This window comes from Dendrobates tinctorius, unplaced genomic scaffold (assembly GCF_039654945.1).
Source record: "Dendrobates tinctorius isolate UK_male_01 unplaced genomic scaffold, ASM3965494v1 ptg000024l, whole genome shotgun sequence".
In the NCBI taxonomy this organism is placed as follows: Eukaryota; Metazoa; Chordata; class Amphibia; order Anura; family Dendrobatidae; genus Dendrobates; species Dendrobates tinctorius.
Window position 1 is genome coordinate 4,619,449 of NW_027361692.1, and position 22,998 is coordinate 4,642,446.

A 22,998-nucleotide genomic window follows, 5' to 3' on the forward strand; every position below is an offset into this window, starting at 1 on the left:
ATCCCCTGTATAGAAGTCAGGGCAATTGCCTTCAAATGCTCTGGTACTGACCCCAGGCCCCTATTAAGGGGATCATTGGTATGGAAGTCAGGGCAAATCCATCCTTTGCTTTGGTTCTGACCCCAGGCCTCTCTTAAAGGGATCTCTGGTGTGAAAGTTAGGACCGTTCCACTCAGCGCTGTGGTTCTGACCCCAGGGCCTCTTAAAGGGATCATTGGTATGGAAGTTAGGGCAATTCCACTAAGCGCTCTGGTTCTGATCCCAGGCCTCTCTTAAAGGGATCCCCAGTATGAAAGTTAGGACTGTTCCACTCAGCGCTGTGGTTCTGACCCAAGGGGCCTTTTAAAGGGATCATTGGAATGGAAGTTAGGGCAATTCCACTCAGCGCTCTGGCTCTGACCCTAACCCCTCTTTAACCCCTTCCTGACATGAGACGTACTATCCCGTCCACGGTACCCGGGCCCGTATGACCGGGGACGGGATAGTACGTCTACCGCGATCAGCGGCGCCCACGTGGTGAGCGCCGCTGATCGCGGCCGGGTGTCAGCTGATTATCACAGCTGACACCCGGCACAATGTGTCAGGGGCGGTCACGGACCGCCCCCGACACATTAACCCCTTGCACACCGCGATCAAACGCGATCGCGGTGTACCGGGAGTTAAAGGGAAGCATCGGCAGGGAGGGGGCTCCCTCCGTGCTTCCCTGAGCCCCCCACGGCAGCGCAATGTGCAGCGCTGCTGCGGGGGACTCCTATCCCCCAGGCCCCCGAATCCAAGATGGCGACGGGGGCCTTCGGGGGCCTGGGGAAGCTGGCTTCCTCAGTGCCTGCAAAGCGCAGGCATGAGGAAGCCTTGTGCACTGCCTGTGACAGATTGCTGATCTGTCACAGTGATCTGTGATGTGACAGATCAGCGATCTGTCACAGGACAGTGATGTCCCACCTGGGACTATGTAATAAAGTAAAAAAAAATTAAAAAAAAAGTGTAAAAATAAATTTAAAAAAATCGCCAAATAAATTAGTAAAAAAAAAAAAAAATATTCCCCAATAAATTCATTTTTTTAAAATAATAAAAAAAAAAAACAATAAATGTACACATATTAGGTATCGCCGCGTCCGTAACGACCTGCCCTATAAAACTGTCCCATTAGTTAACCCCTTTAGCGAACCCCTTAAAAAATAAAAATAAAAAACGAAGCAAAAAATAATGATTTATTATCATACCGCCAAACAAAAAGTGCAATAACGCGAGATCAAAAAGACGCATATAAATATCCATGGTACCGCTGAAAACGTCATCTTGTCCCGCAAAAAACAAGCCGCCACACAGCATCATCAGCAAAAAAATAAAAAAGTTATAACTCGCAGAATAAAGCGATGCAAAAATAATTATTTTTTATATAAAATAGTTTTCATTGCATAAAACCGACAAAAACATAAAAAAAGACCTAAATGAGGTATCGCTGTAACCGTACTGACCCGAAGAATAAAAGCGCTTTATCAATTTTACCGCACGCGGAACGGTGTAAACGCACCCCCCCCAAAAGAAATTCATGAAACGCTGGTTTTTGTTCATTCTGCGTCCCAAAAATCGGAATAAAAAGCGATCAAAAAATTTCACGTGCCCGAAAATGGTACCAATAAAAACGTCAACTCGTCCCGCAAAAAATAAGACCTCACATGACTCGGTGGGTCAAAATACGGAAAAATTATAGCTCTCAATATGTGGTGATGCAAAAACTATTTTTACAATAAAAAGCGTCTTTTAGCGTGCGACAGCCGCCAAACATAAAAACCGCCATAAATAGTAAATCAAACCCCCCGTTATCACCCCTTTAGTTAGGGAAAAATAATAAAATAAAAAAAATGTATTTATTTCCATTTTTCCATTAGGGTTAGGGCTAGGGTTAGGGCTAGGGGTGTGTTGGGGTAGGGTTAGGGTTAGGGCTAGGGTTAGGGTTAGGGCTAGGGCTAGGGTTAGGGTTAGGGCTAGGGCTAGGGTTAGGGCTAGGGTTAGGGCTAGGGTTAGGGCTAGGGTTAGGGGCGTGTTGGGGTTCGGGTTGGAGTTAGAATTGGGGGTTTCCACTGTTTGGGCACATCAGGGGCTCTCCAAATGCAACATGGCGTCTGATCTCAATTCCAGCCAATTCTGAGTTGAAAAAGTCAAATGGTGCTCCTTCCCTTCCAAGCTCTGCTATGCGCCCAAACAGTGTTTTACCCCCTCATGTAGGGTATCAGCCTACTCAGGACAAATTGCAAAACAATTTTTGGGGTCCAATTTCTCCTGTTACCCTTAGGAAAATAAAAAATTGGGGGCAAAAATATCATTTTTGTGGAAAAAAAATGATTTTTTTATTTTCACGTCCGAGTGTTATAAACTTCTGTGAAGCACTTGGGGGTTCAAAGTGCTCACCACACATCTAGATAAGTTCCGTGGGGGGTCTACTGTCCAAAATGGGGTCACTTGTGGGGAGTTTCAATAGTTTAGGTACATCAGGGGCTCTCCAAACGCACATGACAACCGCAGACCATTCCATCAAAGTCTGCGTTCCAAAACGTCACTGCTTCCCTTCCGAGCCCCGACGTGTGTCCATACAGTAGTTTTCTCCCACATATGGGGTGTCAGCGTACTCAGGACAAATTGGACAACAACTTTTGGGGTCCAATTTCTCCTGGTACCCTTGGGAAAATAAAAAAAATGGTGACTAAAAGATCATGTTTGTGGAAAAAATACGAATTTTTTATTTTCACGCCCGGGCGTTGTAAACTTCTGTGAAGCACTGGGGGGGTCAAAGTGCTCACCACACATCTAGATAAGTTCCTTGGGGGGTCTAGTTTACAAAATGGTGTCATTTGTGGGGGGTTTCCACTGTTTAGGTACATTAGGGGCTCTCCAAAGGCAACATGACACCCGCAGACCATTCCATCAAAGTCTGCATTCCAAAACGTCACTACTTCCCTTCCGAGCCCTGACGTGTGCCCATACAGTAGTTTTCTCCCACATATGGGGTAGCAGCGTACTCAGGACAAATTGGAAAACAACTTTTGGGGTCCAATTTCTCCTGGTACCCTTGGGAAAATAAAAAAAATGGTGACTAAAAGATCATGTTTGTGGAAAAAATACGAATTTTTTATTTTCACGCCCGGGCGTTGTAAACTTCTGTGAAGCACTGGGGGGGTCAAAGTGCTCACCACACATCTAGATAAGTTCCTTGGGGGGTCTAGTTTACAAAATGGTGTCATTTGTGGGGGGTTTCCACTGTTTAGGTACATTAGGGGCTCTCCAAAGGCAACATGACACCCGCAGACCATTCCATCAAAGTCTGCATTCCAAAACGTCACTACTTCCCTTCCGAGCCCTGACGTGTGCCCATACAGTAGTTTTCTCCCACATATGGGGTAGCAGCGTACTCAGGACAAATTGGAAAACAACTTTTGGGGTCCAATTTCTCCTGGTACCCTTGGGAAAATAAAAAAATGGTGACTAAAAGATCATGTTTGTGGAAAAAATACGAATTTTTTATTTTCACGCCCGGGCGTTGTAAACTTCTGTGAAGCACTGGGGGGGTCAAAGTGCTCACCACACATCTAGATAAGTTCCTTGGGGGGTCTAGTTTACAAAATGGTGTCATTTGTGGGGGGTTTCCACTGTTTAGGTACATTAGGGGCTCTCCAAAGGCAATATCACACCCGCAGACCATTCCATCAAAGTCTGCATTCCAAAACGTCACTACTTCCCTTCCGAGCCCCGACGTGTGCCCATACAGTAGTTTTCTCCCACATATGGGGTATCAGCATACTCAGGACAAATTGGACAACAACTTTTGGGGTCCAATTTCTCCTGGTACCCTTGGGAAAATAAAAAAATGGTGACTAAAAGATCATGTTTGTGGAAAAAATACGAATTTTTTATTTTCACGCCCGGGCGTTGTAAACTTCTGTGAAGCACTGGGGGGGTCAAAGTGCTCACCACACATCTAGATAAGTTCCTTAGGGGGTCTAGTTTCCAAAATGGTGTCATTTGTGGGGGGTTCCACTGTTTTGGTACATCAGGAGTTTTCCAAACGCGACATGGTGTCCGATCTCAATTCCAGCCAAAAACGTCAAATGGCGCTGCTTCCCTTCCGAGCTCTGCCATGCCCCCAAATAGTGGTTTACCCCCACATGTGGGGTATCAGCGTACTCAGGACAAATTGCACAATAACTTTTAGGGTCCTGTTACCCTTGGAAAAATAAGAATTGAGGGTGAAAAGATCATTTTTGTGGAAAAAATATTATTTTTTAATTGTATGGCTTTATGTTATAAACTTCTGTGAAGCCCATGGGGGTTCAAAGTTCTCACCACACATCTAGATAAGTTCCTTAGGGTGTCTAGTTTCCAAAATGGTGTCATTTGTGGGGGGTTTCCACTGTTTTGGTACATCAGGGGTTTTCCAAACGAGACATGGTGTCCGATCTCAATTCCAGCCAAAAACGTCAAATGGCGCTGCTTCCCTTCCGAGCTCTGCCATGCGCCCAAATAGTGGTTTACCCCCACATGTGGGGTATCAGCGTACTCAGGACAAATTGCACAATAACTTTTAGGGTCCTGTTACCCTTGGAAAAATAAGAATTGAGGGTGAAAAGATCATTTTTGTTTAAAAAATATGATTTTTTAATAGTATGGCTTTATGTTATAAACTTCTGTGAAGCCCATGGGGGTTCAAAGTTCTCACCACACATCTAGATAAGTTCCTTAGGGGGTCTAGTTTCCAAAATGGTGTCATTTGTGGGGGGTTTCCACTGTTTTGGTACATCAGGGGTTTTCCAAACGCGACATGGTGTCCGATCTCAATTCCAGCCAAAAACGTCAAATGGCGCTGCTTCCCTTCCGAGCTCTGCCATGCGCCCAAATAGTGGTTTACCCCCACATGTGGGGTATCAGCGTACTCAGGACAAATTGCACAATAACTTTTAGGGTCCTGTTACCCTTGGGAAAATAAAAATTGGGGTGAAAAGATCATTTTTGTGGAAAAAATATGATTTTTTAATTGTACCGCTGTACGTTATAAACTTCTGTAAAGCCCTTGTGGGTTCAAAGTTCTCACCACATATCTAGATAAGTTCCTTGGGGGGTCTAGTTTCCAAAATGGGGTCACTTGTAGGGGGTTTCCACTGTTTAGGTACATCAGGGACTCTCCAAACGTGACATGGCGTCCAATCTGAATTCCAGCCAATTTTGCATTGAAAAAGTCAAACGGCGCTCCTTCCATTCTGAGCTCTGCCATGCGCCGAAACAGTCGTTCCCCCCCACATATCAGGTATCTGCGTACTCAGGACAAATTGCACAATAACTTTTGCAGTTCAATTTCTCCTGTTACCCTTGGTAAAATAAAAAAAATTGAACCTGAAGTATTTTTTTTATGAAAAAAAGTTAGATGTTCATTTTTTTTTAAATATTCAAAAAAATTCCTGTGACGCACCTAAAGGGTTAATAAACTTCTTGAATGTGGTTTTGAGCACCTTAAGGGGTGCAGTTTTTAGAATGGTGTCACTTTTGTGTATTTTCTATCATATAGACCCCTCAAAGTGGCTTCAAATGTGATGTGGTCCTAAAAATAAAATGGTGTTGTAAAAATGAGAAATCGCTGGTCAACTTTTAACCCTTATAACTTCCTAACAAAAAAAAATTTTGGTTCCAAAATTGTGCTGATGTAAAGTAAACATGTGGGAAATGTTAGTTATCAAGTTTTTTGTGTGCCTTATCTCTGTGATTTAAGGGCATAAAAATTCAAAGTTGGAAAATTGCGAAATTTTCAAAATTTTTGCCAAATTTCCGTTTTTCTCACAAATAAACGCAAGTTATTTGAATGAAATTTTACCACTAACATGAAGTACAATATGTCACGAGAAAACAATGTCAGAATCACCGGGATCCATGGAAGCGTTCGAGAGTTATGACCTCATAAAGGTACAGTGGTCAGAATTGTAAAAATTGGCCCGGTCATGAACGTGCAAACCACCCTTGGGGGTGAAGGGGTTAAGGGATCCCCGGTATGAAAGTGAGGGCAAATCCACTATGCGCTCAGATTCTGACCCCAGGCCCCCCTTAAAGGGATCCCCGGTATGGAAGTGAGGGCAAATCCACTCTGCGCTTTGGTACGACCCCAGGCCTCTCTTAAAGGGATCTCCGGTATGGAAGTTAGGACCGTTCCACTCAGCGCTGTGGTTCTGACCCCAGGGCCTCCTAAAGGGATCATTGGTATGGAAGTTAGCGCAATTCCACTAAGCGCTCTGGTTCTGATCCCAGGCCCCTCTTAGAGGGATCTCCGGTATGAAAGTTAGGGCAAATCCATCCAGTGCTTTGGTTTTGACCCCAGGCCTCTCTTAAAGGGATCCCCAGTATGAAAGTTAGGACCATTCCACTCAGCGCTGTGGTTCTGACCCCAGGGCCTCTTAAAGGGATCATTGGTATGGAAGTTAGGGCAAATCCACTATGCGCTCTGATTCTGACCCCAGGCCCCTCTTAAAGGGCTCTCCGGTATGGAAGTTAGGGTAAATCCCTCAGCGCTCTGATTCTCACCCCAGGCTTCTATTAAAGGGATCATTGGTGTGGAAGTCAGGGCAAATACACTCAGCGCTCTGGTTTTGACGCCAGGCCTCTCTTAAAGGGATCCCCGGTATGGAAGTTAGGACCATTCCACTCGGCGCTCTGGTTCTGACCCCAGGCTGCCAGGATGATGTGGGATATTGGGGGTAGTAGTCTGGTGGCTCTGGCTGACGGGATGATGTGGGATATCAGGGGTAGTAGTCCAGTGGCTCTGACGGGATGATGTGGGATATTAGTGGTAGTAGTCCGGTGGCTCTGGCTGATGGGATGATGTGGGATAGTAGTGAATGTGGCTATGCGGAGTGGGCGGGGCTATACACTCAGCTTTATATATATATATATAAATATAATCATTATAATTTGTTATAACTAATCGTAGTTAGTTACTATGCCAGGGCAGCGCTGGGCTCTTCAGCTAGTAATATTATAAAAAGAGGCTTTTTCACATACGGTTGATGAGCTGCCTGCGCCTGAAGAGAATTCTACTGTAAAACCAACCATAGTTTTTCCACAACTGACCGGAACACAGAGATCTCCGATCTGTTCAAGCTATTGAAAGATTTTTCTACGGGCTCCATTTGCGGACTATACAGAATTTTGTTCTGTTGTACACTTATGCAATCAACCTCACAATGTTCCAGCCATGATCCACTCTTTGGCCCTCAAACACACATTTTCTAAGAAATCCCATTCATTCAGAATAACTCCAGATGTACAGTGTTGAAACACCCACTGTTTGCAGAAAGAAGATTTCAGATGCCATTTTCCTGCTTCTGAAGTGAAATTGTCATCAGCAAGGCAGCCATCGTCGCTACTTTCATCCTATAGAAATAAGTTCATATAAACACTTAACATAGGAATCATGAAAGAAAATCTGCCAGCAGGTTTTTGCAATGTAATCTAGGATTCAGGGGCAGAGACCCTGATTACGGCAATGTGTTACTGGGCTGTTGTGTTATTTTAAATAAAATCATTGTTTAATAAACAGGAGATTATCATTATAGCACTAGTTCTCTCCTGCCATGTAGTTCTCCTGCTGTGTGTAACTCCACCCTCAACACTGAGTGGCAGCTTTTTGCCTATGCACAGTGTACACAGAAAGCTGCCAATCAGAGGTGTGTGGCAGAGTTATACAGATCTAAAAATGCATAGAATTAATAGCTCTGCAGAAGATAAAACACTGATTATATCAAAATGACAGCATGCAGATCAGTGACACATAGCTGGAATCAGGGTCTCAGTCTTTAAACCCTTTTCCAACAGTGGTGAGCCCACATCTTTTCCGGCACATGTCAGCTGTTTTGAACAGCTGACATGTGCCCGGAACAGCTGTGGGTGGGAATCGCAATCTACGAACTCGTAACGACCTGGAGAATCATAATGGTTGGTCAGGTTTAGCATTTCGTGAACATGGTGAAAAAGCAAAACAAAAAACAATAGTGGAATTGAATTTGTTTTTGCAATTTCACCGCACTTGGAATATTTTTCCCGTTTTCCAGTACACTATAGGCTATTACCAATGGTGTGGTTCAAAAGAACAATTTGTCCCACACAAAACAAGCCCTCACATTGCCATTTTGACTGAAAAATAAGAAGTTAAGGCTCTGGGAAGAAGGAGAGCAAAAAACAAAAATGAAAATAACTCCGGTCATGAAGGGGCTTAAAGGCTCTCGGACTACATAGCAAAAACCTGGTGACATATTACCTTTAATATAAAGGACTCAAATTATTGTATGCAAAAACCAATACACAAAATAGTTACTAATACAAAGTGCGCAAAGGCAAATAAATGAAAATCATAGCATAGCCAACTAAAAAAGCATAACCAAATAGAAGAAACTATAGGACAATTGTGCCCAGTACTGACTGAGCGGATATAAAATTGACTTCTGTACATGAGAGATAAAACACAGAAATGAAAAAGGTAATCTACAATGTATTACTACCACTAAGATTGCTCCAGTATGTTCCAATAAAGGAGGCTTTAGTTCCTGTTACTCTTATTCATACCAGATTATCCTGATCAGAATCTATCAATTCCTCTTCACTTTTCTTCAGGTCATCTGGAGAGTCACTATAGCTCAGCTTTATTCTGCGCAATCCATCTAGATGGAGGAAATAAAACACAACATGATCAATTACATAGTAGTTAAAAAAAAATATTAAATATTTAATAATCACAACTTCTGCACAGGGATCTGTCAAACCTTTCTAATGGCAGGATGCTGTTACATGTAGCTATGATGTAACTGCATTCATCTCAGTCATTAGCGACCAGTACAGAAGACATTACTTTCATTGGAGCAGCGCTGGGGTTATCTTGCAGAATGCTCTTCTATCAGTAAGGCTACTTTCACACTAGCGCTTTTTGCGATGCGCCTCATGCGCATTCCAAACGCATACAAAAAACGCATTAAGCGTTCTAAAATGCGTTTGCTGTTTTTTTGCGCATGCGATTTAACCAGTTTGTCACCATGTTAACTCTAAAAACACAAGCGATTTTAAACGCATGCGTGCGCATGTCCTAGCGTACGCGTGCAATCCCATAAACTGTAATGTTGTTTTTTTGCGCATTCCGTGACCTTATGTGCGCATGCGTTTTTTTGGCAGCAGTTGGGCGCAAAGAAAAATGCAACATGCTGCGTCTGGCGCGCCTGGGCGCACACCTGGAAAAACCGCAGCGCACGAAAATGCACATGAACGCGTACAAGCGCGATACCATGCGCCCGCCATGTTAACCCCTTAATCCCATATGACGTACTATCCCGGCCATGTGGCCTGGGACTTAATTCCCAGGGACGGGACAGTACGTCATAGCGATCAGCGGCGCCCACGTGGTGGGGCAAAGCGCAGGCACGAGGAAGCCTGCTGATCTGTCAGAGTGATCTGTGATGTGACAGATCAGCGATCTGTCACAGGACAGTGATGTCCCACCTGGGACAATGTAATAAAGTTTAAAAAAAAAAAAAGTGTTAAAATAATTTAAAAAAATAAAAAAATAAAAAAATCGCCAAATAAATTAGAGAAAAAAAAATATTCCCCCAATAAATTCATTTTTTGGAATTTAAAAAAACAAAAAATCAATAGAAGTACACATTTGGTATCGCCGCGTCCGTAACGACCTGCCCTATGAAACTGTCCCATTAGTTAACCCCTTTAGCGAACCCCTTAAAAAAATAAAAATAAAAAACAAAGCAAAAAATAATGATTTATTATCATACCACCGAACAAAAAGTGCAATAACGTGCGATCAAAAAGACACATATAAATATCCATGGTACCGCTGAAAACGTCAGCTAGTCCCGCAAAAAACGAGCCACCATACAGCATCATCAGCGAAAAAATAAAAAAGTTATAGCTCGCAGAATAAAGCGATGCAAACATAATTATTTTTTATATAAAGTAGTTTTCATTGCATAAAACCGACAAAACATAAAAAACCGACCTAAATGAGTTATCTCTGTAACCGTACTGACCCGAAGAATAAAGCCGCTTTATCAATTTTATCGCACGCGGAACGGTGTAAACGCACCCCCCCAAAAGAAATTCATGAAATGCTGGTATTTGTTCATTTTGTGTCCCAAAAATCGGAATAAAAAGCGATAAAAAAAATGTCACGTGCCCGAAAATGATACCAATAAAAACGTCAACTCGTCCCGCAAAAAATAAGACCTCACATGACTCGGTGGGTCAAAATACGGAAAAATTATAGCTCTCAATATGTGGCGATGCAAAAACTATTTTTACAATAAAAAGCATCTGTTACGCACTGGGGGGTTCAAAGTGCTCACCACACAACTAGATAAGTTCCTTAGGGGGTCTAGTTTCCAAAATGGTGTCATTTGTGGAGGGTTTCCACTGTTTAGGTACATTATGGGCTCTCCAAAGGCAACATGACACCCGCAGACCACTCCATCAAAGTCTGCATTCCAAAACGTCACTACTTCCCTTCCGAGACCCGACGTGTGCCCATACAGTAGTTTTCTCCCACATATGGGGTATCAGCGTACTCAGGACAAATTGGACAACTTCTGGGGTCTAATTTCTCCTGGTACCCTTGGGAAAATAAAAAAAATTGGTGACTAAAAGATCATGTTTGTGGAAAAAATACGATTTTTTTTATTTTCACGCCCGGGCGTTATAAACTTCTGTGAAGCACTGGAGGGGTCAAAGTGCTCACCACACATCTAGATAAGTTCCTTGGGGGGTCTACTTTCCAAAATGGTGTCATTTGTGGGGGGTTTCCACTGTTTTGGTACATCAGGGGCTCTCCAAACGCGACAAGGTGTCCGGTCTCAATTCCAGCCAAAAACGTCAAATGGCGCTGCTTCCCTTCCGAGCTCTGCCATGCGCCCAAATAGTGGTTTACCCCCACAGAGTACTCAGGACAAATTGCACAATAACTTTTAGGGTCCTGTTACCCTTGGAAAAATAAGAATTGAGGGTGAAAAGATCATTTTTGTGGAAAAAATATGATTTTTTTTTAATTGTACGGCTGTATGTTATAAACTTCTGTGAAGCCCTTGGGGGTTCATAGTTCTCACCATATATCTAGAAAAGTTCCTTGGGGGGTCTAGTTTCCAAAATGGGGTCACTTGTAGGGGGTTTCCACTGTTTAGGTATATCAGGGGCTCTCCAAACATGACATGGCGTCCGATCTGAATTCCAGCCAATTTTGCATTGAAAAAGTCAAATGGCGCTCCTTTCCTTCTGAGCTCAGCCATGCGCCGAAACAGTGGTTCCCCCCCATATATCAGGTATCAGCGTACTCAGGACAAATTGCACAATAAATTTTGCAGTCCAATTTCTCCTGTTACCCTTGGTAAAATAAAAAAAATTGAACCTGAAGTATTTTTTTTGTGAAAAAAAGTTAAATGTTCATTTTTTTTTTTTTAAATATTCAAAAAATTCCTGTGATGCACCTAAAGGGTTAATAAACTTCTTGAATGTGGTTTTGAGCACCTTTGGGGGTGCAGTTTTTAGAATGGTGTCACTTTTGGGTATTTTCTATCATATAGACCCCGCAAAGTGGCTTCAAATGTGATGTGGTCTGTAAAAATAAAATGGTGTTGCAAAAATGAGAAATCGCTGGTCAATTTTTAACCCTTATAACTTCCTAACAAAAAAAATTTTGGTTCCAAAATTGTGCTGATGTAAAGTAAACATGTGGGAAATGTTACTTATCAAGTTTTTTGTGTGCCGTATCGCTGTGATTTAAGGGCATAAAAATTCAAAGTTGGAAAATTGCGAAATTTTCAAAATTTTCGCCAAATTTCCGTTTTTTTCACAAATAAACGCAAGTTATTTGAATGAAATTTTACCACTAACATGAAGTAGAATATGTCACGAGAAAACATTGTCAGAATCACCGGGATTCATGGAAGCGTTTCAGAGTTATTACCTCATAAAGGGACTGTGGTCAGAATTGTAAAAATTGGCCCGGTCATGAACTTGCAAACCACCCTTGGGGCTTAAGGGGTTAAAGATAGGTGAGAAATGCACATGATAGCGCACGAGACGCAGAGCAAAAAAAACGCTAGTGTGAAACCAGCCTAAGAGGATGATTCTGTCAGCAACACTGTGGGAAGGACTGATGGACAGTCAACCCCAGCATCAGTATTTCCCATAGCCAATGAACATTAGAATGATCCCATAAGTCCACAATTCAATGATTACCCAATAAAGAAGTCAAAGCAGGCTGCAGCGCTGCTAAAAAGAATGAGCGCCACAATACAGGACCATATGGAAATTATGTCATCTCAATCTACAGTGCCCGCCTTACTCCCAACATAGGGAACAAACATTAAGACAGGGTGGATTTTAACCCCTTCACGACCCAGCTTACTTTGACCTTAATGACCTGGCCATTTTTAGCAAATCTGACCAGTTCCCTTTATGAGGTAATAACTCGGGAATGCTTCAACGGATCCTAGCGATTCAGAGAGTTTTTTTGTGACATACTGGGCTTCATGTTAGTGGCAAATTTAGGTCGATAATTTATGCGTTTATTTGTGAAAAAAAAAATCTGGCGAAAATTTTGAAAATTCCACAATCTTCAAATTTTGAATTTTTATTCTGTTAAACCAGAGAGTTATGTGACACAAATTAGTTAATAAATAACATTTCCCACATGTCTACTTTACATCAGCACAATTTTGGAACCAAATTTCTTTTTGTTACGAAGTTATAAGGGTTAAAAAGTTGACCAGCGATTTCTCATTTTTACAACAAAATTTACAAAACCATTTTTTTAAGGGACCACCTCACAATTTTAAGTCACTTTGAGGGGTTTATATGGCAGAAAATACCCAAAAGTGACACCATTCTAAAAACTGCACCCCTCAAGCTACGCAAAACTACATTCAAGATTATTAACCCTTCAGGTGCTTCACAGGAACTAAAGCAACGTGGAAAGAAAAAATGGACATTTTAATTTTTCCAACAAAAATGTTCTTTTAGCATCAATTTTTTCATTTTCCCAACAGGATAAAATGGATCCTAAATTTTGTTGGGCAATTTCTCCTGAGTACACCGATACCTCATATGTGGTCATAAACCACTGTTTGGGCGCATGACAGGGCTGGAAGGGAAGGAGCGCCATTTGATTTTTGAATGGAAAATTAGCTCCAATCTTTATTGGACACCATGTCACGTATGTAGAGCCCCTATGTGCCTAAACACTGGAGCTCTTCCACAAGTGACCCCATTTTGCAAAGTAGACCCCCCCCCCAAGGAACTTAACCAGATGCATAGAGAGCACTTTGAACCCCCAGGTGCTTCACAAATTAACCCGTAAAAATGAAAAAGTACTTTTTTTTCACAAAAATTTTCTTTTAGCATTAATTTTTTCATTTTCACATGGGCAACAGGTTAAAATGGATTGTAAAATTTGTTGTGCAATTTCTCCTGAGTACACCGATACCTCATATGTGGTCATAAACCACTGTTCATCCGCATGGCAGGGCTCAGAAGGGAAGAAGCGCCATTGGACTTTTTGATTGGAAAATTAGCTCCAATCGTTAGTGGACACCATGTAGCGTATGGAGAGACCCTGTGTGCCTAAACATTGGAGCTCCCCCACAATTAACCCTATTTTGGAAACTAGACCCTCAAAGGAACTTATCTAGATGTGTTGTGAGAACTTTGAACCCCCAAGTGTTTCACTAAAGTTTATAGTGCAGAGCCGTGAAAATAAAAAAAAAAAAATCATTTTTTTGCACAAAAATTATTTTTAGCCTGCAATTTTTTATTTTCACAAGGGTAACAGGAAAAATTGGACACCAAAAGTTGTTGGACAATTTGTCCTGATTACGCTGATACCCCATATGTGGGGGGGAACCACTGTTTGGGCACACGTCGGGACTCGAAAGGGAAGTAGTGCCGTTTTGGAAGGCAGACTTTGATGGAATGGTCTGCTGGCGTTATGTTGCATTTGCAGAGCCCTTGATGTGCCTAAACAGTAGAAACCCCCCACAAGTGACCCCATTTTGGGAACTAGACCCCCCCAAGGAACTTATCTAGATGTGTGGTGAGCACTTTGAACCCAAGGCTGTGTTCAAACACAGCTCTTTTTTAGCGGTTTATACCGCGGTTTTCACTATAAAACCGCTAAAAATAAGCTTCCCAGTCATTTCTATGCATTTTGCACATTGATGCGTTTTTTTACCGCGAAAAAACCGCATCGCGGTAAAAACCGCAGCATGCTAATTAATTTTGCGGATTTTTCCGCGGTTTTGGCTTCTTCCATGCGGTTTGAAACCGCTGATGAAAAAAACGCATCAAAACCGCGTAAAACACGCACAAAAACCGCTGCGGAAAAATAGGTGCGGTTTCTGGGAAGGGATTCAGGTTTTTGAGCAGATATTTTCTGCAACGTGTGCACTTAGCCTAAGTGATTCACAGAAGTTTATAACGCAGAGCCGTGAAATTAAAAAAATCCTTTTTTTTTTCCACAAAAATGATTTTTTAGCCCCCAATTTCTTATTTTCCCAAGGGTAACAGGAGAAATTAGACCCTCAAAGTTGTTGTGCAATTTTTCCTGAGCACACGTCAGGGCTCGGAAGGGAAGGAGCACAGTTTGACTTTTTGAACTCACAATTGGCTAGAATCAATGGTGGCGCCATGTCGCGTTTGGAGCCCCTGATGTATCAAAACAGTGGAAACCCCTCAATTCTAACTCCAACCCTAACCCCAACACACCCCTAACCCTAATCCTAACCATAACCCTAACTCCAACACACCCCTAACCCCAACCATAACCCTAATCCCAACACACCCCTAACCCTAATCCCAACCCTAATCCCAATTCCAACCCTAATTCCAACCCTAATCCTAATTCCAACCCTAATCCTAACCATAACCCTAATTTCAACCTTAATTCTAACATTAACGGAAAAATTAAAATACTTTTTTTTAATTATTTTTCCCTTTATCTAAGGGGGTGATAAAAGGGTGTTTTATTTATTTATTTTTTTTTTATTTTGATCACTGTGATAGTCTATCACAGTGATCAAAATGTACCTGGAATGAATGAATGGAATCTGCCAGGAGCCAGCCGGCAGATCTCGGCGGGCGCGGCGCGCCCGTAATTTTTTAACTGGAAGATGGCGGCGCCCATAGGGGAAGGCTTGGAGACGGAGGGACACCAGGTGCGACACCGAGAGGGGGGGGTCGTGGAATCGGGTGGCGGGGGGGAGCGGTGGGCAGAAGAGGGAAGCGGAGGGGAGGACATACTGACGGCGGCGGCAGATCGCGGCCGTCAGTCTGTGGGGGCAGCAGATCTCGGTCTCCAGCCATTGTTAATGATATTGCTGCATCGGTCATGTCTGGATTGTAATATTTCACAAAGTTTCATTGGTGAAATATTACAATTGCTCTGGGTGGCTGTTGAAAGTGAAACAGCCAATCAGAGCGATCGTAGCCATGGGGGGGCAAAGCCACCCCCCCTGGGGTCAAGTACAGGTCCTCCTGTGCCTGCGGGTTGAGTGACATTTCAGTGACCCCAGTCACCCGACCCGCAGGAACACGATCTCGCCATGACGCCACATAGGCGTCGCAGGTCGGATAGGCACCAACTTTCATGATGCCTACGTGGCGTCACAGGTCGGAAGGGGTTAAGTATTGTGATCAGATGTTTTAATGAGATGACAGACACAAATGTGTTTTTAACAGAGGGGACAAGTAGGCGATACCGAGTTACAGCTTGTGTTATATTCCAGATATGCTTCATAATTGGTAATTCCTCAGAGCAGAAATCTCTCAGGATTCTTCACTATCTCTGTACAGCGTTCAATAGGGTTTTCCCCACTATAATATTGATAACCTATCCTTGTGATAGTCAACATCAAATTGGTCCGACATTCAGCACCCCCAATGATCAGCTGTCATCACCTGCAGCCATGAGCAATTGTACACAGCATAAGGAGCAGAACAGCACAGCGCTGTCACACTGTTTAGTGGCCACTGCCACGTACGACTGATCAGAATAGAAGCTGATGGGCAGCACTTGGAAGGGACCAGCACAGTTATGATGGAGTTGTGCTCTGTACACCGTCTACATTCAGTCACTACTGGAGCTGGTAACGTGGATAACCTTTCTCATGCTGATGACCAAGCAAACAGACAGGACATCAATAGCACACTAGTGGAAAACTTCAGTACTTAGGTCTGATTTGGAAAGTTTCTTTTCCTAGTTATTTTGGCCGGTGCACATAAAGCTCAGTTTTGAGCATGTAGTGTTAGGCAATGAGTTTCCACCACTGCACAGGGGGAATCTCAAGCCATGTCCTCTGCAGTCTCCCATTCCTCTGCGACCGCAGAGATTCCTGGTTCAGAGGTCACATGCGCAGGTCCCGTTCCTGCTCGGATTGGTACACTGGGAAGGTCCTGGAAGGACGCCGCTATAAAAGAGTCGCATGGCCTCTCGGCCATGCGCTAGTATAGACTCTAATGGTTATTTGTGTGTATGATGATGGGTGCATGTATCTGGTGACTGACATTATAACTCCCTCTCCCTTGGATACGCATGTTGGTTAGGGATTCAGAGTTTGAGTCAGCGCTAATGGGTGGCTATGCTCACGCCACTGTGCTCCTAGTACTCTGCACACACTAGCGTCCGATGGTGTCGCCCACTGCAGGGCACTATCGTACCAGGGCAAGTGGCAGCCACCGCCTGTGCAGCGCCTTGCGCAACCTGTGCACTTATCTGACCCAACCCATGGCGATTAGAGTAGTCTGCCTGAGCAGCACTGTGCACACCTGCACGCTGATCTGTAATTGTATCCCTTGCTGACGCCGCAGTCGCGGCGCTGAGCGCTCATGGTCTCGAGGGACTCTATCCCTTGTCTCCGGGGCAGAGTCCTGTGGCTGTTTAGCAGCGCTCCCTCTGCCGGGGCCTGTGAAGTTAACAGGTTCCGGCATTTGTTTCTTTGGCTTTGTGACGTAACAGAGTTCATCCCTGTACACACCAGGTCAGTGGCTAACCCGCCGGTGTTCAGTTAGTGCTCCGCCATTACTGAGCAGCAGTTTTCCATCTCTGCACGGTGGACCCCGGGTTGCGACCGCACTTCCTTATATTTTATATTTAGTGTGATCTGCAACCCTAACATGTAGTTCTTTTTGTCTGTTTCCAAAAGCAACAGCACAAATGTGACTAACTCTAATACAAGAAGAATCATTCCGCAGGCTTTCACTCCCCAAACTATATCCGCATGTCGTTCCTTCATACATAAGTCCAGCAATACCTATACATGGCCAGTATGATCCTCCATTACTGAGAAATCTGTGTTTGAATTTATATGCCAATGAGGCTGAAAAGGGAGCAGAAGGGTCTGTCACTCAAGCAGGTGGGGGCAGGGCCTGGAGTGACAGAGGCTTTAAGATCGTCAGTCTCATTTGCATATAAATGAAATGAAGAATTGTAAATCATGCAAAAAACGGTTGAAAAACTTTGACTAGTAGTAAAATATAAAGGGTTATTGGATGTGTGCACGATACCCACTGGTCCCACATCCTTGCTGCTGTCAGTGCCTGTCACTTGCCCCACTCATCTTTCAAAACAGAAGTGAGAGGAGCAGGACTAACTCTTTAACCATTTACTGACATGGCCATTTTCAGTCTTCTTCATTTCCTCTCCTTCTTTCAAGAGACATAACATTTTTATTATTCCATGTGTATAGACGTAAAAGTCAGAATTTCACTCCACTTGTCTTTTTTTTTTTTTTACGTGTCCAAATTGCAAAAAAAAAAAAAAAAAAATCAGCACAGTTCAACAATTTATTTTTATTCAGCTTACAGTGTTCACTATAAAATAAAAATTGCCAGGCAATATGATTCTGCAGGTCAGTAGATTACGGAGATAGTAAACATGCATAGCTTTTTATTTTTTCAATCAATTGGTGCAAAAAAGTTTGAAAATTTGTCTAAAAAAACAAAAAACAACAACTTTGGTTGTGTGTTACCATCTTCAAAGACTGATAACGTTTTACCTCATCAGTTGAAGGAAGTGTGTGAGCTAGTCCTTTGCATCCTAAGACATTGTTTTTATGGATACCATTTTGGGGCAGATACAATGATTGCCCCTTATTGCATTTCTGCAGTGTTACAGAAGTCAAAACACTAATTGTGGCGTTTACATTTTTTGCTTATTACAGTTTTCTGATCGGGTTAATTGATTTTCTATTTTGATAAATCAGACTATTATGGATGCAGCAACATCACATATATGTATTTTTTTATTTCTTTATTTTAATGGGGGAAAAGGAAGGTGATTTTAACCTTTGTATTTTAATTTTTTCATTTTTTTTAGTAATTTCTTTCCAACTCTTCATTGTAATACTTTTGTGCCCTTAAGGGGCTTGGAACCTGCAATCATCTTGGGATCATCATCGTCTCCTATGACTGCCAGTCAGAAGCTAGCTTTCACAGAAGTACACTCATGACAGGCAGATGTGCCCCCCTGTTGCAACTGTCACTGTTACAGATTGACAGCGGAATTCATCAGGTTAACCCCTTAATGACCCGAAGAATTTTGCGTTTCCATTTTTCGCTCCCCTTCTTCCCAGAGCCATAACTTTATTTTTCCGCCAATATGGCCATGTGAGGGCTTGTTTTTTGTGGGACGCGTTGTACTTTTGAATGACACCATTGGTTTTACCATGTTGTGTACTCGAAAATGGGAAAAAAAATTCCAAGCGCGGTAAAATTTAAAAAAAAAAAAAGAAGTGCAATCTCACAGTTATTGCTTGGGTTTTTCTTTTAACATGTTCACTAAATACTAAAATTGCCCTGCCATTATGATTCTCCAGGTCATTACAAGTTCACAGACACCAAACATGTCAGGGTTTTTTTTTTTTTTTTTTTTATTTAAGTGGTGAAAAAAAAATTCCAAAGTTTGTTAAAAAAAAAAAAATTGTGCAGTGTTCCGATCCCATAGCGTCTCTATTTTTCGTGATATCGGGTTGGGTGAGGGCTTATTTTTTGCGTGCCGAGCTGATATTTTTAATGATACCACTTTTGTGCAGATATGTTCTTTTAATCTCCTGTTATTGCATTTTAATGCAATGTCGCAGCGAACAAAAGAAACGTAATTCTGGCATTTTTAATTTTTTTCTCAATATGCCATTTAGCGATCAGGTTAATTTTTTTTAAATTGATAGATCAGGCGATTCTGAACGCGGTGATACCAAATATGTATAAATTTGATTTTTTTTTTATTGTCTTATTATTTTGAATGGGGTGAAAGGGGGGTAATTTGATTTTTTTTTTTTTTTTTTTATCTTTTAAAACTTTTTTTTTTTTCTTTTTACTTTTTGCATGGTTCAATAGTCTCCAAGGGAGACTAGAAGCTGCACTTGTCCGACTGGCTTGGCTACATACAGGCAATGATCAGATCGCCTATATGTAGCAGAATTACTCACTTGCTATGAGCGCCAGAGCCCACATCAAAGGAAGGGAGTCCGACATCGGCGTACTATTACGCCTGATGTTGGAAAGGGGTTAAAGCACCACTCCAGCCTTTATTTATTGCAGCATTGGAGTGGTGCTACTAATGTAAGTTGCCTGCATTTAGTCTCATACTTGCCAGACGCCATCTTCATCTTTTATCAAAGTCATTCCAGTCAGTCTCCAGCAGTCTGACCTGTCGTATTCCTGCAGTGTTTGCTGGAGAGATCCGAAAGTCATAACTCAATGTAAGTCTATGAGAGACAGAATGAGGCTCAGACTTACTCTTAATGTAAGTAACTGTTACCTCTGACTTCCAGGCAATCACAAGTTGTAGTCGGAAGATGGCAGATCGGGACTGGAGCAGTGTCGGGAACAGCTGAAGACAGTGATTGGTACGTATAGTGCTAGGATCAAGGAACTTCGATTAGGAGCACCACTCCAGTGCTCAAATGAAAAAACAAAACAAAATGCTAGAGTGGTGCTTTAAAACAGCAGTCTGTTAGAGGCAGGTGATGGTTAAAAAGAAAAAAATTGACCATATCCGACAGGAAATTATCTCCCAATCCCCTCATACCATGCACTGTCCTCCCTCCCCCACTGCATCTAGCTCACTCTCTGAGTTTGAACCAGTAACAGTAGTAGTAGTAATCAGGCTCCTTGCATCTTCTCACCCTACCACTTGCACCAGTAATAATAAATAAAATAATCTTTATTTATATAGCGCCAACATATTCCGCAGCGCTTTACAGTTTAACAGTTTCAAAACACAAGTCATAAGTAACAACGCTAACAATACAATAATTAAAGCAAAATATGACGAAATAAGACGACCCTGCTCGTGAGAGCTTACAATCTACAATGAGGTGGGGGAGATACAGAGTACAGGTGTGTATTTACAATGGTGTATTTACAATGAAGGTCCAGCCATCTTGCGGGAGTGAAGGATGGATGGAGATAGTGAATGGGCTACACACGCACACTTACACAGAGAATGACTTTGATTAGTGAATGTGATAGGCCGCTCTGAACAGGTGTGTTTTGAGGGAGCGCCTAAATCTATGCAAATTGTGGATAGTCCTGATTTCTTGGGGTAGAGCATTCCAGAGGATAGGAGCAGCACGGGAGAAGTCTTGGAGTCGGGAGTGGGAGGTACGGATTAGTGCAGAGATTAGTCGAAAGTCGTTTGCAGAGCGCAGCGATCGGCTAGGCCAATAGACAGAAATGAGAGGAGAGAAGAGATGTAAGGGGGTGCCGCACTGTGGAGAGCTTTGTGGGTGAGAACAAGTACTTTGAATTGGATCCTATAATGAATGGGCAGCCAATGTAAGGACTGGCGAACAGCGGACGCGTCCGAGTACCGATTACCCAGATGGACGATCCTGGCCGCTGCATTAAGTATGGACTGGAGAGGGGATAGTCGAGTGACGGGGAGGCCAATTAATAGAGCGTTGCAGTAATCCAGGCGAGAGTGGATCAATGCAACAGTGAGGGTTTTTGTTGTTTCCATAGTGAGAAAAGGGCGGATTCTAGAGATGTAAGCGGCAGGAGCGGGCAAGTGATTGTACAGTGCCTACAAGTAGTATTCAACCCCCTGTAGATTTAGCAGGTTTACACATTCGGAATTAACTTGGCATTGTGACATTTGGACTGTAGATCATCCTGGAAGTGTGAAATGCACTGCAGCAAAAAAGAATGTTATTTCTTTGTTTAATTTTTTTTTAAATTGTGAAAAGTTTATTCAGAGGGTCATTTATTATTCAACCCCTCAAACCACCAGAATTCTGTTTGGTTCCCCTAAAGTATTAAGAAGTATTTCAGGCACAAAGAACAATGAGCTTCACATGTTTGGATTAATTATCTCTTTTTCCAGCCTTTTCTGACTATTTAAGACCCTCCCCAAACTTGTGAACAGCACTCATACATGGTCAACATGGGAAAGACAAAGGAGCATTCCAAGGCCATCAGAGACAAGATCGTGGAGGGTCACAAGGCTGGCAAGGGGTACAAAACCCTTTCCAAGGAGTTGGGCCTACCTGTCTCCACTGTTGGGAGCATCATCCGGAAGTGGAAGGCTTATGGAACTACTGTTAGCCTTCCACGGCCTGGACAGCCTTTGAAAGTTTCCTCCCGTGCCGAGGCCAGGCTTGTCCGAAGAGTCAAGGCTAACCCAAGGACAACAAGGAAGGAGCTCCGGGAAGACCTCATGGCAGTGGGGACATTGGTTTCAGTCAATACCATAAGTAACGTACTCCACCGCAATGGTCTCCGTTCCAGACGAGCCCGTAAGGTACCTTTACTTTCAAAGCGTCATGTCAAGGCTTGTCTACAGTTTGCTCATGATCACTTGGAGGACTCTGAGACAGACTGGTTCAAGGTTCTCTGGTCTGATGAGACCAAGATCGAGATCTTTTGTGCCAACCACACACGTGACGTTTGGAGACTGGATGGCACTGCATACGACCCCAAGAATACCATCCCTACAGTCAAGCATGGTGGTGGCAGCATCATGCTGTGGGGCTGTTTCTCAGCCAAGGGGCCTGGCCATCTGGTCCGCATCCATGGAAAGATGGATAGCACGGCCTACCTGGAGATTTTGGCCAAGAACCTCCGCTCCTCCATCAAGGATCTTAAGATGGGTCGTCATTTCATCTTCCAACAAGACAACGACCCAAAGCACACAGCCAACAAAACCAAGGCCTGGTTCAAGAGGCAAAAAATCAAGGTGTTGGAGTGGCCTAGTCAGTCTCCTGACCTTAACCCAATTGAAAACTTGTGGAAGGAGCTCAAGATTAAAGTCCACATGAGACACCCAAAGAACCTAGATAACTTGGAGAAGATCTGCATGGAGGAGTGGGCCAAGATAACTCCAGAGACCTGTGCCGGCCTGATCAGGTCTTATAAAAGACGATTATGAGCTGTAATTGCAAACAAGGGTTATTCCACAAAATATTAAACCTAGGGGTTGAATAATAATTGACCCACACTTTTATGTTTAAAATTTATTAAAATTTAACTGAGCAACATAACTTTTTGGTTTGTAAGATTTATGCATCTGTTAATAAATCCTACTCTTGTGTGAAGTTTGAAGGCTCTAACTTATTTGCATCTTATCAAACCTGCTAAATCTGCAGGGGGTTGAATACTACTTGTAGGCACTGTATATGGGATGTGAAGGAGAGATTGGTGTCAAACATAACACCCAGACAGCGCACCTGCTGCCGGGGTGTTATTGTGGTACCACCCACGGAGATGGAAATGTCAGATTTAGGGAGGTTAGTAGACGGCGGGAGCAGAAGAAGTTCAGTTTTGGAGAGGTTGAGTTTCAGATAGAGAGCGGACATGATATTGGAGACTGCGGACAGACAGTCACTGGTGTTCTGTAGTACAGCGGGGGTAAGGTCGGGGGAAGACGTGTATAGTTGTGTGTCATCAGCATAAAGATGGTACTGAAAGCCAAATCTGCTG

General features: G+C 42.9%; 1 protein-coding gene across 6 annotated transcripts in view; it reads right to left on the reverse strand.

Annotated features, from left to right (window-relative positions):
• The window catches only part of SENP6 (SUMO specific peptidase 6), a 234,313-nt gene that overhangs the window by 30,236 nt on the left and 181,079 nt on the right, over positions 1-22,998 (reverse strand). For all 6 annotated transcript variants that reach the window (XM_073569311.1, XM_073569310.1, XM_073569306.1 and 3 more), the window contains 2 exons: positions 8,599-8,693; positions 7,322-7,410 (listed from right to left, as the gene is read on the reverse strand). In XM_073569311.1, coding sequence (XP_073425412.1) covers positions 7,322-7,410; positions 8,599-8,693 — 184 coding nt within the window. The remainder of the gene's footprint in view (positions 1-7,321; positions 7,411-8,598; positions 8,694-22,998) is intronic.